This window comes from Columba livia, chromosome 4, assembly GCF_036013475.1.
Source record: "Columba livia isolate bColLiv1 breed racing homer chromosome 4, bColLiv1.pat.W.v2, whole genome shotgun sequence".
In the NCBI taxonomy this organism is placed as follows: Eukaryota; Metazoa; Chordata; class Aves; order Columbiformes; family Columbidae; genus Columba; species Columba livia.
In genome coordinates this window covers 24759299-24771984 of record NC_088605.1, presented here as the reverse complement: position 1 = coordinate 24771984, position 12686 = coordinate 24759299, and the positions used below count along the sequence as shown (strand labels likewise).

Here is a 12686-nt window from a genome sequence, read left to right as displayed (position 1 = left end):
AACGACAAGAAATAAAAGTAGGATAGACAGTGTTTTCTAATTCAAGATGAGGTCTGTGGCTCTGAAATGATGGCATTGTGATTGAGACTGTTAACCCAGAAAAAGTATTTGAAAATACTGAAGGAAATATTTTAAAGAATAAATATGTATCTGAAGTTTCATTTCTAAGATTAAACCTTTCTTTTTAGCCAAAACCAACTGGCGTATTAGGTACAGTAAACAAACCGTTATCTGCAACTGGAAGGAGACCGTGTATTAGAACTGCAGGCTCAGAGACTGGCAGCAGCATCAGTGTGAACTCTGAGCTCAGCTCTTCTGCAGGAAACAGATCAAGGTACAGGAATTGGAAATTTCTTTCATCAGCTCTTTTTACTTCATGTTCTCCAGTGTGTTTATATGTTTTAGAACAGGAGATGATTTGGTGTGTGTGCTTATGTGTTTGGAGAATGTCTTTATTTTGTCCAGTTTAAAAAAAAAATAATAGTTCTCTATAGGTAAAAATCTCCATCTTTGCTTTTTGTTTGGTGTTCTTCTAGTAGACAAAAACTGAGTATGTGTTTAGGTGTGGTACATCTGTAATAACATATAATACAAGAGAAGGGACACTATACTGTGTGAAATTTTGGAGATAACATTTTTACATCTGAAAATATATGAAGAGACCAGCCATAATTATACTAAACAGATTTTGCAACTTGCACATTTTTGATGTAAAAATTAGGATTAGTCATGATTAGTAACAAGAAACATTTTTGATGTAAATGAATTATTCTGACCTATTTAAGATTAACACAATTAAAATGAGCTTGTTGAAGAGGACCAGGATCTCAGTGGAAAGATGCAACATATGATTGTAGTATTTGGTCTGTCTTCTAATAAGTGTTATTTTTATGTGGATCCAGAGTTTTAAAATTTGTCATAAATCTGGAGAAGCAGTTTTCACTTTCAGATTTTAAGATTGTTTTATTTGTTTTGGAATGGTTAAGGTAAAGGGTCGAAGAAAGTAGAGAAAGGTAAGGGGTTAAAGAAAGTAGAGAAAATCAGTTCTGGTTGCTACATTTCATAAGGCCAAAAGGAAGTATAGCTCAGTTCAGAATCTGTTCTATTAGTGTGTGTGATATATGCTGTAATATCTTGATTATTTTTTAACTACTTTGTTTTTAGAACTATTGTGTGTTTGTGTAAATTAACAGGACGTTTAAGCGTTGCTGGTTTTCATTTATCTTCACTACCTTTGCCAGTATCGACTTTTTCTATCTGAAAAAGAATACGGCCTCGTTTAGAGCATTGGACTTAAGTTTGCAAAAAGAACTATATGCCATTGTGTCTCTGATAAGGAATTTGGCTCAGTGACCAGCCAGTCCCTTTCAGACCTTTCCTAGTTCTGGGAGAGAAAATATAAGTGTAGACTCAAGAAAATTCAACTCTTTTTAAAGTAATTTAGCCTGTCTGCATTGATTTATATCTATTTATTTATTAAATAATTGCAAGCATTTTTCTTCATTTGTTTTGTGTATTTTGGCTTTGTTTTGTCTCCAATTATGCTACCAGGGAACAAAGTTCAGATATATCAGAAACTGGGGTCAGTGAAAATGAAGAAAATCCTGTGAGGATTATTTCAGTCACACCAGCAAAGACAGAACCTGTGAAAAACAAGGTATGCCTGGAGATTTTATGGACTGTCTCTCTGTAATTAGCTTGGCATTGGGGGTTTATTCCATACACACCGCTGCAGGTGGTCTCTGAGGAACTGGTCATGTCTGATTTCATTTCATGTAGTTATATCACTTCCCTAGCCCAATAGAAGAGCCCTTATTTTCAAAACTATTTATTTTATCCAGAGTAATTAATAGAGCTCATGTGCTCAAAAATAGCACAGACAAATTGGAAGGGACTTCTTTTTTCTAAAATTCCAAAAGATTCCCACCTTTATTCTGTGTTTTTCAGTGTAAATAACAGTAAGGCTGTGATTGAGAGTGATGGTTGACACCTGTAGCTTTAACTGAAGATATTGCCAGGAAAATTTCAAGTGCTCCTTTGGCATGAAATCAACATGCAACTTTTGGATGGTGTCACAAATAAATATTATTTAAACTCTGAGGAATTCTAATGCTTTTCCCACTTTCTATTGGAGAGAGAAGATCATGCTTAAATCATAATGATTTCTTAACTTATAACATGTACAATTGCAAGAAGTTTAACCAAGGTAAAGGTGACATCCTGCACCTGGGGTAGCTTAAACCCAGGCAGCAGAGCAACAGGTGGGATCTGCTTGGCTGAGGGTGTAGGCTGGCTGAGAAGGACCTGGGGACCATCGCAGGGGACAAGCAGCACAGTGTGGGTTGGCAGCATGCCTTGAGCAGTGAGGGCAGCCAGGGTCCTGGGCTGCACCAGCAAGAGCACAGCCAGCAGATCAAGGAATGGGATTATTCCACCCTCTGTGGCATTCATTCAGCCACGCCTGGAGTGCTGTGTCCTCCCCACTTCAGCAGAGACTCCAAAAAACGGGAGAGAACCTTGCAGAGGGGCCACCAAGATGAGAAAGGCTTAGAGAGGTTGTTGTATGAGGAAAGGTCGAAGGTGTTGGGTTTGTTCAGCCTAGAGAAGAGGAGCCTTGGGGGAATCTGATCAGTCTTTCAGTACCTTCAAGGTATTTATGGAGCTGGTGGAGGTATTCTCTTCGTGCTGCATGGCAGCAGAACAAAATGCTACAGGCAGAAGTTGCTTCAGGGGAAATTCCATCTGGGTAGAAGCAAAAAAAACCCCCTCGACACGGTGAGGAATATTAAATACTGGAATAGGTTGCCCAGAAAAGTGGGGGAATGTTGTGGCTCACAGCTTGGCGTGTCAAGGGCCCTGGATAATTGAGTCCCTGCTTTCAACAGAAGGTTCGACCAGAGCTGATTCTAAAAGCAAAATAGATTTATTTTTTTTAACGATGTAGGGATACATGCTGGTTTATGCTGTACACGTTTTAAGAAGTTATATATCTACTCAGTCTCTTTGTGATTGGATGAAATGAGAGTCATAAGCAGGTGTTTTGGATTTGTATCATCACATAGAAGAATTCAGATATTTTAAAAAATCTTTTAAAATAAAATCCATGTGATATTCACATCCATGAGCTAATGAAGAAGAAAAAAAAATCTCCCAAATTTCAAGATACGCTAGTTCCTCTTTTCTTCTCTTTCCCCAAAATAGGGTTCTTTGGAAAAGTCGGAGCAGTTAGGCAAAGCATTTATGAAATAAATCTTAAAAAAATGCTTCCTAGGTTCTTGAAACCTGTCTTAGGTTGAAGTTTTCAAGGAGCGGTTATCTTCTGAATCACAGGTGTAAATGGCTCCTATGAAGCTGCTAGAACAGTAATAAAGGTTACAGAGACCCCATGACTTAGTTAAACAGTCAAGAAATAACGGTAGAACATTTAACAAAATAGTCCTTGGTTCAGATGCAGCGCTTGTAATAGTGAGTGACCTTGATTGCGGTGCTGGAAATTGCGAAGTCATCCCGGCCATGCTTCTGCAGTGCCCTTTTCTCTGCTGCTCCGCCTCGCTGCTTTGGAAGCCGGCATTCAAATGAAGGTCCAGCATCCAAGTGCTCCCTCTTGGTTCCCACAGGGATGCTTTTCTGTGCAGAGACCTGCACTGTCACCATGTCACCATCCTTTCTGTTTCACATACACAGGCACCACTTCATGAAATGCAAGACTTACCAAAGGCTGCAAGATTAATTTGTGACTAGGTCTTACTCCCTTTATTCCCAGCAAGCCTTGTTAATTTTTTTCCTTTCACTGGCATTTAGGGTTGTAGTAATCTGTACTTGTACTGAAGGTTGACCTCAAAATTTGCATATGTTGAAGTAAATGTCATTTGCTGTACCAGAACCGGTACTCTTGCTCCTCAGTTCTCCCCTGTTGGTTGGCAAAGAGGCAGTAAAGGAGCTTGCCCAGAAGAACCATCATGAGAAGAGCCGAGGTTATTAATCTTACTCTAATCTCACTTTCAAGCAACTACAAGATAGATTGAGTGCACATACTAACATTGCACATGGTGTAGAAAATCTTTTTGCAAGGTTAATGTCAGAAATCCCGTTTGGTAAAACCTTTTACTAGGTCTAAGCCCATGTGATGTGGATGCATAGAAGAGGCTCTTAGGGACATGGTTTAGTGCTAGATTTAGGTTATGGTTGGACTCAATGATCTTAAGGGCCTCTTCCAACCAAAATGATTACATGATTCTGTGATTATAACAATGCTTACTTTCTGTTTTATAAACTCATGTTTCCGTTGGAGGGAGGTAACAATTTGAGTTTACCTTTGGGAATCCTTCCTTTGTTCACATCAATGTTTTTTATTTTCCAGGAGATTAATTCTGATCAGGCGACACAAGGAAACAGCACTGAACGTGGGAAAAAAAGAACAGCAACAGCATCTGGAACTGAAAATATTCATCAAAAACCAGAAGAAAAAAATGCAGATGAAACAGGACCATCACTAGCAGCAAAAACCAGGAGAGGGCGAACATCCAAACCTGAACCTCAGGGCACCTCTGCAAAAAATGAGGAATCTAATAAACCACCTGTCAGGGGAAGGAAAAGGGCAGCAGTCAGTCAAGAAAGTCCAGGGAGTTTGGAGGCAGGTAACGCCAAAGCACCAAAACAGCAAGACACAGCAAAAAAGCCAGCAGCAGCACAGAGACAAATCGATCTACAAAGGTAAAAATAAACCAATGAAATACATGGGTGGGGCGGGCCTTTCCTGTCTCCAGTCAGACCCCGAATTTGCCATTATAGCAGATCTAACCTGTGTTAAAGGGCACAACTAAACCACAATGACTTATAAACACAATGGTCCAGCGTATCTTGTTTTGTGTTCTGTTTTTCAAAGTAAGTACCAGAGCAGCTGGAATTGGAGAAATTAATTTGTTTGGTGAGAACAGGATAATTTAACCCATTTTTGTCTGTTGCATCCTGGCTCCCCGTACTAGTGCTGCTCTGTAAAAGAACTGAGAGTTGAGGGTGTTCAGCACATTCATTACCGCCAGGTACCCAGGGATTCAAGTGCTGTGCTCTGCTCCAGTTCATTGATAATAACGGCTCGAAAAATTATCATCTTTAATCAACAGAAAAAAACTGTAATTCTAGCTGTAATTCTCTCCGATATGTTTGGTCTGTGCTTGTTTAATATTAACAATATTTTAATATATATTTTAAGTAAATGAAAAGCAGAATTTGGAACTATGTAAATTTCGAAACAGCTCATGGATGATAATTTATTTTTCTGTACTCTAGTGTTTATGTACGTTGATTTGATTTCTAATATAAGCAAACCACAAATGCACATAAACGCTAAGCTAAGCTAAGCTTGTTTAGCTGAATCTGATACAGTAATAATTGTAATGCAAGTGTGTCCAAAGCTGTAGAGCAATAAGGTCAGCAAACCTGTGTGCTGGAAGAAATTACAAATTAATCTAAGAGAGGAAAGAATCATTGGAATTGTTTCTTTCTAGAGATTTTGCAAATTGAAGATCTTGCAGAGAGCCTTGGTCAAAAAGATTTACCTTTTGCTCGCACAGCAAGGTTCATACACTAGTGCATTGTTTGGTCTTTTAAGAGAGTAATATTTTTGTACTGTCTTGCAGTGTTTGTGTAATACATCAAAATTCTTTAAGTCTTCATAACAAATTGCACTACCCATAGCCTTTAATAAACCACCTCTGTTGGATAACTTCTTTAAAATATGTAATACCTCAGTGTTTGTTGGAAAAAATGCCAAACCATTGTTAACGTTTTTCAGAAGCCAGGTGCTTGGAAGTGATGGAGATTCACTGTTGGAGATAGACTCCAGCCCAGACTATTCCCAAAATGCAATGGATCTTTTTAAGGCCTGTGGCAGCAGCCAGGAAGAGACTGAGGAGACAGAGATAGCAGAGGGAGGATTCCTTAAGGTGTAGCAGGCATCTTATATAGGGCAACTCGGGGGGGTTTATTGTAGCTTATACAGTAAGGAATCAAAGAAATTTGTCTGTCTGTCTTCTAGAAAAATGTGTGTAAAAATAGCTACGTCTGGTAGGGTTTTTGCTTTTAAGTAGACATCTCTAAGTTACTGTAAATGCTTGGAAAAAACTTTAGAAGTAGTGCTGGTTCTTAAGTAAGGCTATTTTTATAAACCTAGTTAATTAAATACAGTAAATTACAGCATGTTAGCATTCTTATTCTCTGATTCCAGCAAAAGCTATACGTAAATGTATTTCTGCTTATGCTGAAAAAGACAGTACTCGGTTATGGAATAATTATTATTATTATTTAACTTGTGTATTTCCAAGTTGACTAGGAACTTGTGCTATGCAATAAGAAAATTCAATGATATTCAATTAATTATGTAATTGTTATGAAGATACAAAGTGGAGTTGGAAGAATATAAAAAAGAGTGTAAAAGCTAAATTGTAAAGTATGTAGGTAGGAATTTGATTCAAAATCAGTTGTAATTTGCATGTCCTTAACTTTTTTTTCCTTTTCCGCCCCCAAAAAGGTAAAAAGAAAACTCGCTCCAAAAGGGAGGAAATGAAGGCCAAATAAAGGCATGCTCCAAGCTTCTGCAAAAACTAGGATTCAGAAATTTCCTGTACAAGAACTGAAATTACTTCAAAACACACAGCTTTCAGCTCTGAAACCAGAAGGAAAACTATGCTTCCCTTTCACCTGAAATTAATCCTTCTCAATGGAAATGTAAAGCAGAAACTCTTGAGAGAGAGGCTAAAAGCATCTGTACTTATTTCCCCAGAGACTTTTTTTATGAAAAGTCAATAATTAAGCAAATTGCTTAACACTTGGTTCCAGTTCCTGCATTCTGGAGTTTAAAAGTGTATTTACACCATTAATTTTCATGCTGCATTTTTTTTTAAAGAAAGCCAGAGGAGGTCCTTACACTGACATGGAAAATTCGTGATCCTAGAGCCAGGTATCCCCATGTTTCACAGAAAAAGTAGAAGTCTACTGAATGGATCTTAAACAAGACTAGAGGAAAAAAAGCTCACAAAACGTTTTTTGCTTTACTTTTGGAGACTGTTTTATGTATAATTCTTTCTGCCTGCCTACTTTTCTGCAAAAATAAGATGTACAGATTTCAGTCCCTGCTATGAAAAGTCATGTGGTGGCAATTTTATAAATGTTGCTTTCTGATTTTTATCAGAGTGGGAAAGTAATCACTTAAAATTATTATTAATTCGCAAGTAGACATTTCATTTTTTAATTTTCCCTCCATTTTAGTTTAATATAATTTGCAATAAGTGTACATATTGATGTTTGTTTTATAAAAACATATATCACTTTTAAGTGTTTTTACTCCTGTGGTTCTGTTGGAATATTCTAAATTTTAAAGGAGTAAAGACGGTCCAGCATTTGATTTTCTAATGTTTGCCACCAGATTTTTATTATTGATGTAAAGAAAAACAAAAATCAATTTTTAAAAATGGTTGGACTTTGGCAGCTTTGTAAGGAAAGTTGGAAATGTTTAGGATTGCTCTCAATTTTAAGCATTGTGCTGATTGGAAGTAAGTCTGTTTTGCATTTTGTCTTCCTGTCCAGGCTCATTTTTTAATGTTTATTTTAGAAGATTGTTGCATCAATATTATGTTTCCTGGCATTGTTCAGCATAGAAACAGTGTACACTTTTATGTACACATGATCATATTTAAGTTTGTTGCATAAAATAAACGCTTCTAGGTGTCACGTGCCAGTCTTTTTTTTCCTTTCACAGAAAACTACTTGCTGTATCTGTGCATGGACCCTCATCGACATTTTGCGTTGAGCACAGAAGTTGTGATGCAGACAGTTACCCTGTGTAAAAGAGAAGCGTTCTAGGTGAAGTTACTTGCAGAGTTGTGTGGGAAGAAGGGAAATGTGCAGCCCCTGGATTCGGTGTAGAAGAGCTGGATGCTGTTGCCAGGAGCTGAGGTTTGCTTGGCGCTGCTGGAGCGGGCAGGGCGCTTCGACTTGCAGGATTTGAGATGCTTTTGATGGAGGGAGGCTGGGAGGATTTTAACAGCGTTTAATTAGACAGCCGTCAGGGTTTTCATTTCTAGAAGCTGAAAGAAGACAGACTTGCTGATCAAAAATGCAGTTTCTTTTTAGTGCTCCGGTCAAACACTTCCCTCGTGCAAAAGTTACGGTATTTTGGTTTAAACCATATTTTAAATGTTTTTGCTAGAAGTCTTCCGGTGCTACCTAAAAAAGAATCTCTCTTTTAGAAATTAGCTTTGGTACCTTACAGTGTGCTTCAAACAATGATTTAAAATCTGAATCTACAAATCTTGACAAATATTCAGAATGGTTTTCCAAAAGCTTTGATTTTTGTGAGGTGGATAATTATGGGGTTTTTTGGTTTTGTCTATGGTTTTCTTTTTTTTTTTTTTTCCCTTTTGGTTTATGTTGGGTTCTTTTTGGTACGGGTTTGGCTTTTTTGTTTGTTTGTTTGGTTTTTGGTCAGTTATTAATCAGTTCAAACGTCAAGTTACTCAAGGTGTCGTCACAGAATAATTTAGGTTAGAGGGGGTTTCTGGAGGTTCAGTGCCGCACTTCGAGCAGGGGCTGCAGTTGTCTTTCAAAAAAACAGTATAATTGACTGAGCAAAAATGCAGCGTGTGAAGTCTAGGAAAGGTCTGCTGGGGACCCACTGGTTTCGTATCAGAAGTTGCCCCAGGCAAGGCTACACGCAGAACTTCTGTCCTTCTCCAAAGTCCCGAGAGCTGCCCGGGAACAGTGTGGAGTTGCCTCTTTCTGTAAGAACCACGTCCCCTGAGGCCAGGGCTCCTCACAGCAGCTGACAGCCAGCACTTGGAACCGTCAGCCTTTGCAACAAACACAGGGAAGTACAGGTGTAATTGTTAGACATACATGATTTATGCATTGCTACTGATGCTTAAAAGTAATCAGTATGAGACTGTGGAATTGGAGGCAAATTATTCCAAAGAAAGAGGTGGGGGTTTTGTACTTGGCCACAGTGGGGTATTAAAATACTTTACGTAAGAATTGTCACAAGAAAACTGATGCTCGGTGGTTTTTTACTTGTTAACGTGTGATAAAGAATAAAAAGAAGCCTGGTAAAACCCAGTCTTTATGGCCCTTACCCCGTGTAGGTGCTGAGGTTTCACCTTCAGCTACAAAATTAGAGCTAAGTTCTCATTATCTTTAAGTTCTCATCATCTTTAAGTTCCCATCCTCATGAAAGTGTGGCTTTGTTTCTTAGCAGACATACCTTTATTTCTGTTTGTGTGTGTCCCCTGATGCCTGGACTGCCCGGCTTTCCCAGCAGTGAGACTGTAAGGCTGGTCTGAGAACATACTTTGTAACCTACTAACCCTCTACCACTCAACAAAATTAAATCTGAATAGTTGTTTTAGACAAAACAGTAATGTTTTCTAGAGCAATCTTAAACAGGAAAAATAACATGCATTACAAATCTTTTCTGCACGTGCTCTCAAGCCTTTCAGTTTTAGAACTGATACATTTTAGATAAGGATTTGTTATTTACTTCCAGCCCTTAGATACACTGTTGGACCAGGTTCAACATCAGACTGGCTCTTCAGTTTCAAGTGAACTGAGGGGGCTATCACAGCCCAGCTCTCTCTGAAGATCCAAAAAGATGTGGGATCACCAAACATTTACAATACATGGGAAATTTGCTTCTTTAAGAAATCATCTACATGGATCCTAGTTTGCTTGCACATGTGCTCCGTGTTTATATTTATCAGCAGTAATAGGTGGGTTAGTGCACGGAAATCAAGTCCCAAACCGGTGCTGAAGGAAATTGCCCGAACCAAAGCAGCTGGGCTGTGAAGTCGGCTTGCCAGCCAGGCTGCAGGTGTGCGGAGCTGATAACCAGCCATCAGTCACAGGACAGCTGGGCTGGGCCCAAGGAATCGGATCTCTGTGCAGGAACAGGTTTGCGCAGGGAACAGCAACGTGTGAAACACCAGTTAGCAAAGTACAGCAGCACTCGATATGTCTCTTGAAGCCTTCCCCTACTTACATTTCTGACGAGGAGGGATTCATCCTGCAATGAGTACCCCAGGTACTCAGATGTTCAGAGGGAAGCTCCAAGTAAGATAAAATACTCCTGAACTTCAAAGACCAACAGCAGCTTCCATTCCTTAAAGACTTTTTAAGCCCAGCATTCCCTGGATCCTTTGGCCTTGGTTCCTGGAAGGCAGCAAACCAGAGCGGACTTCCTCAGGAACAGAACTTGGAAGTCCTGGTACAGAAGCAGAGGTGGCGGCTGACAGCTTCTGCCTTCCCTCCTGCGCGGCCTGGGTCAGGACAGCAGATCCGAAATTCCTTATTCCTTTACTTCTACCACATGAGAGACCAAAGAGGGTGAGCAACCCAGTTTCTCCCTTTGATCTCACACTCTGTGATCTTTTTACTGAAGGTGGCCAGTCGCACGGCTCCCGTCAGAGATTCCTTAGCACCGAGTCACTGTGGTGACCCACAGGGTGATCCTGTTCACAAACCTGACTCACTAGAATACTTTGCAGAGTAGCAACATCTCTCATGCAAGGCAAGTTCCTGGCCTTATTTTCTGCAGTCTGAAAGGAAATGAGCAAGTTTTTGGCATTTGCAGCTGCTTGTAAAGAAAGGAGTAGGACCACAGCAAAAGGTCAGTTCAGACTTGTTCCAGTTCGGATAACCTCCCCCTCACTCGGGCTAGAAGAGCTGAAGCAGCAGCCGCGCTTACTCCAGGAACTGAACTGAACTTGGTCGGCATCACAAGTGTCTAAAGACCAGTGAGAGTGTTCCCCAGAGCCTTGGTGTCACTCACGGGTGCCTGACACACACTGCATGAGGTCACTGGGATTGCTGCCAGCAGCAGGCAGCGTGCAGTCATCTACCACCGCCCCGAAAGAAGTCCTCCTGCTGACCTGAGGGAAAGACCTTTCTGACCTGCAGCGGAGCATCTGCTCTGTGTTTCGGCCTAGTGAAAGTCATGACAAACTTCTATCAGGAACTGTCTGACTCTGCAATGGCTGGTGTTGGGACTCAACAGCAGGAAGAGTCAGGACTCATGGTGACCACTTCAGCTTTGGCAAGAAATGATTCTGCGACTCTAAGTAGCTGTTCAACTTCGAACCTGGTGGGTTCATCACCAGCTGCAGTGCTAGATCCACAGTCAGCAGAGCTGAGACATCCATGGGCAACAGAGACGGGTGGCACAGCTGAGCCCTTTGTTACTTGATGAGGAGGAACAGCCATCAGGAGACACATCTGCTCTTCAGTGGGAGCACAGAGGTTCATCTGAGCTCGTTTGTTACTTGCCGAAGTCACGCAGGCAGCAGAGCCCTGTTGGCAGCGTGTCAGCCCAGGCAAGAAGCACAGGAACAATTAACTTTGTGTACACTGAGCGTCCTCCTCCCACGACAAGACTGTTTTTTGAACAGCCACAAGAGCTTGGATGTGTGTTCATAGCGCTGCAAGGCGGGCGTGCTCCAGAACGAGAAATACACGTTTTGCTGCTTAAGTTCAGGCGTTTCATTCTCCTCTTGTTGCCCTGGAAGCGGAGATCAATGTACGTTGACCCTGCTGCACCACAGCTTCTGAAGCAAGAGATGGTGGGCGATGATGGCTGAGTTGCTTTAGCGATGGGTCCGATTGCTGTAAGGCAGGTGGGTTATCACTGCATGCTTCAGGCAATAATCTGATTTCTTACCTTGGCGTGGAAAAGTTGCAACAGCCAGCGTCTGGCTGGGCAGTCGGCACGTGGTCTGGTACCCCACCCCAAGGAAAGCTGGGAAACTCGGAATATTTTGCCTTGCGGTACGAGTGAAAACTCAAAATACCATTTGCTTTGCTATATATTCAGGTGTCTCTGCATCATCCATCTCAGTCCTGCCCCCAAACCACAAACAGGGTGGGTTTACACTGGTGGCAAAGGCCTGAGCCGTCTTCTCCCAGGAGGTTTACGTGCTGTCTCCAGAGCTGTGCAGGGTGTCCTGCGTGGACACTGAACTGCTCCCTGCTGCCCACAGACTTCTTTGCTTCCTGTGAAATTAGGAGAGGTTGTCACTGCCCAAGTACTTCATGCCATCACCTCTTGGCTGCTTCCATCCCTGGGTGTTCCCAAGATAGGAGAGAGCAATATGTAGCGTGGATGAATTATTCTGGGTGGTGGTAGCAGCAGCAATCACTGCTCCTTTCCCTCATGCTGTTACACCAGGACAGCATTTGGGCTGGGACGTGGACACGGAAGCCCCTCTGCAGGCCCTGGGAGCAGACGTGACAGCAATAGCCCTGTACCTGTCCATAGCGCCCTTCCCCATCCCCTTTTCTCAGCCTCCTGGCCACAGTATGTTGCTTCCCAGCTGCTCCTCCAGGCGCTCTTTGCTGTGTCCATCCGTGCCTGCACACTGCGTCTCCTGCATTTCATCTCACTTTCCTCTACGTGAGCTCAACTTCTAGCGTAAAAGGGTTTGGGGAGAAAGAGGGCCCTGTGCTGTCATTCATTTCTGAGGAGATAAATTCAGTTTATCAGGCTCTGCTTTACTAACAAGATTTTAAACTCTGCTTTTTCCTCAAGGACTCCCCACATTCACCGTAGGTGTCCTCCCAAATTCGGCACAGGTTGCTGCTCTTACTCGCTTTCTTCATCAAGTGGGGAGTTGTTTCTCAGAGTACACGTACCACACAGACTGTGG

At 41.4% G+C, this 12686-nt stretch overlaps 1 protein-coding gene across 2 annotated transcripts in view; it reads left to right on the top strand.

The window, feature by feature from the left end:
• PDS5A (PDS5 cohesin associated factor A) overlaps positions 1-7728 on the top strand; it is a 77163-nt gene extending 69435 nt beyond the window's left edge. Inside the window, exons 30-34 of one of the 2 annotated variants that reach the window (XM_065062617.1) lie at positions 189-334; positions 1552-1657; positions 4361-4713; positions 5795-5945; positions 6530-7728. In XM_065062617.1, coding sequence (XP_064918689.1) covers positions 189-334; positions 1552-1657; positions 4361-4713; positions 5795-5945; positions 6530-6565 — 792 coding nt within the window. In that variant the 3' untranslated portion in view covers positions 6566-7728. The remainder of the gene's footprint in view (positions 1-188; positions 335-1551; positions 1658-4360; positions 4714-5794; positions 5946-6529) is intronic. The other variant, XM_065062615.1, reaches the window with a different exon arrangement.
• Positions 7729-12686: the final 4958 nt, after the last annotated feature.